The sequence below is a fragment of the Caretta caretta genome, chromosome 1 (assembly GCF_965140235.1).
Source record: "Caretta caretta isolate rCarCar2 chromosome 1, rCarCar1.hap1, whole genome shotgun sequence".
Classification (NCBI taxonomy): domain Eukaryota; kingdom Metazoa; phylum Chordata; order Testudines; family Cheloniidae; genus Caretta; species Caretta caretta.
In genome coordinates, this window is record NC_134206.1 from 4,048,282 (window position 1) to 4,050,590 (window position 2,309).

The following is a 2,309-nucleotide window of genomic DNA, read 5'->3' on the forward strand; positions in this document are numbered from 1 at the left end:
CTCACATCCACAACAACCTCTTGTGGCAACAAGTTCCTCAGTCACATTGGGCACTGAGTGAAGAATGCATTCTATTTTTATGTGTTTTGAATGGGCCATGTTTCAGTTTAATTGAATGTCATCTTGATCTTGTGTTATGAGACAGGGAGAACACATTCTCCATCAGATCTCTACCAGTGAGTATTTAATAAACTTTTCTCATGTCCCCTCTTATTCATCTCCTTTGTAAGCTTACAATCCCAGTCTTTTCAACCTATCTTCACGGGAGTTTCCCCCCAGGCCCTCCCACATGAGAGTTTCTGCAGGCCCTTGATCATTCTCGTTGCCCTTCCCAAAACCTCTCTGGTCCTGCAATATCCTGTATAAGAAGGGTGCCCACTACTACACAGAGGAGTCCACAGAACAGTGAAACAGTCATTGACTGATCTCATGGCATTGCATTTTCTGTATGATTTTCCACCCCACTCCTCCTGCATCCTAAAATTTTGCTCAGTTTCTGTCTCCGATTGCACTGTGAGCAGGGTTTCACAGAGCTGTATACCATGATGCCCAGGTCCCTGTAAGGATTTTGAGGAGTTCGAGATTTTACCTCCAGTGGGCATACACACTGCAGTTACTGACATTGAAATTCATCTGCCAGCATGCTGCCCATTCCCCTGGCTTTGTTAGCTCCCTCTGAGGAGCTCTCTGGACTTGACTATGATTGAAATATTCTGGTGCCATCTGTAAATGTTGGCAACTTACTACTCACCCCCCTTTCTACATTGGTAATAACTATAAAATATTTACTGCAATAATTGTTATGAAGTGTGTAACCCTCCTTGCTGTGCTTCTTTCCCTTCACAGGCACCTGGAGCATTTCTGAGTGTGATCGAATGATCAACCATCTCATGGCTGTTTTTAACCTCACCCCCTCTGATGCTTCAGGGTTCATCCTAATGGGCATCCCTGGCCTGGAAGCTGCCCACCTTTGGATTTCCATCCCTTTCTCTATGTTCTACATTATTGGCCTGATGGGAAATTTCATGATTCTCTTTGTTGTCGGCAAAGAGCAGACCCTGCACAAGCCGATGTACCTGCTTCTCTGCATGCTGGCAGTCACAGACATTGGCATGTCTACATCCGCCGTGCCGAAAGCACTGTGTATATTTTGGTTCAATTTGAAGGGCATGACTGTGGGTGGATGCCTCACCCAGACTTTCTTCCTTCACATGGTTTATACGATGCACTCAGCTGTCCTTGTGACAATGGCCTTCGATCGATATGTTGCCATATGTAACCCTCTGAGATACACCACCATCCTCACCAACACATGCATAGCTAATCTAGGGCTCGTGGGTTTGATAAGAGCTGTTCTCTTCATTCTGCCCATGCCCCTGCTCCTGAGGAGGTTGCCATTCTGTGCCAACCGCATTATCGCCCACACGTACTGCGACCACATAGCTGTGGCAAAGACGTCGTGTGGGGACATCACAGTCAACAGGATGTATGGCTTGGTGATAGTGTTTTTAGTCATTGGGTTAGACCTGGCACTCATTGTCCTGTCATATGGCCTGATTATCAGGGCTGTCCTCAGAATCTCCTCCAAGAAAGCCCATCAAAAAGCCCTCAACACCTGCACAGCCCACATCTGTGTGATGCTGATTTCTTATACTTCCGTCCTCTTCACTACTCTGACACACCGGTTTGGTCAGGGCATTGCTCTGCATGTTCACATCATCCTGGCCAACCTCTATTTCATTGTCCCTCCTATGCTCAACCCTATCATTTATGGGCTTAAAATCAAAGAACTTCGTGACAAAATGGGCAAATACACCTGCAGAATATGACTGCTGGGGGCCAATGACTTTAAACCTGTGTGACAAGAGGGCGAAAGGAGATCTCCTCGTTAATCACAGGTTCTCTCTCCTAGCTTGGCTGAACACACCAGTGTGGAAGTTCACAGTCGTGGAAGTTCACAGTCTGACAAGTTCCTCATACCTAATGTCTTATCACTCCATCACCAAGCACTGCTCTCTCTCTTGCTGAGTTCCCTCTCTCTGACCATCACCTGCTCTTTCAGTGTCACTCATCAGCTCCCATCCCCTATCCCCCTGTCACTCGGCCTCTCCATGTCTTCCAGACTCCCAGAAGATACTGCATCTTTCTGAAACAAGGTGGCTTCCCTGTGTGAACAGGCTGCTTGTCTGTTTGACGACATGAAGCCACATTTTCTGATGGCCAAAGAGAAATAAAGCAACTACAGCACTGCAGTTCTTTATCATATGTACAGTGATCCGGTGAGCAAAATTTACCTGATTTTCTACATC

At 46.5% G+C, this 2,309-nt stretch overlaps 1 protein-coding gene across 1 annotated transcript; it reads left to right on the forward strand.

Moving 5' to 3' along the window:
• The first annotated feature begins 890 nt into the window (after positions 1-890).
• On the forward strand, positions 891-1,829 carry LOC125627470 (olfactory receptor 52P1-like). Its single transcript, XM_075130609.1, has one exon. The coding sequence runs from the start codon at positions 891-893 to the stop codon at positions 1,827-1,829; it is 939 nt and encodes a 312-aa protein (XP_074986710.1).
• The last annotated feature ends 480 nt before the right edge of the window (positions 1,830-2,309 follow it).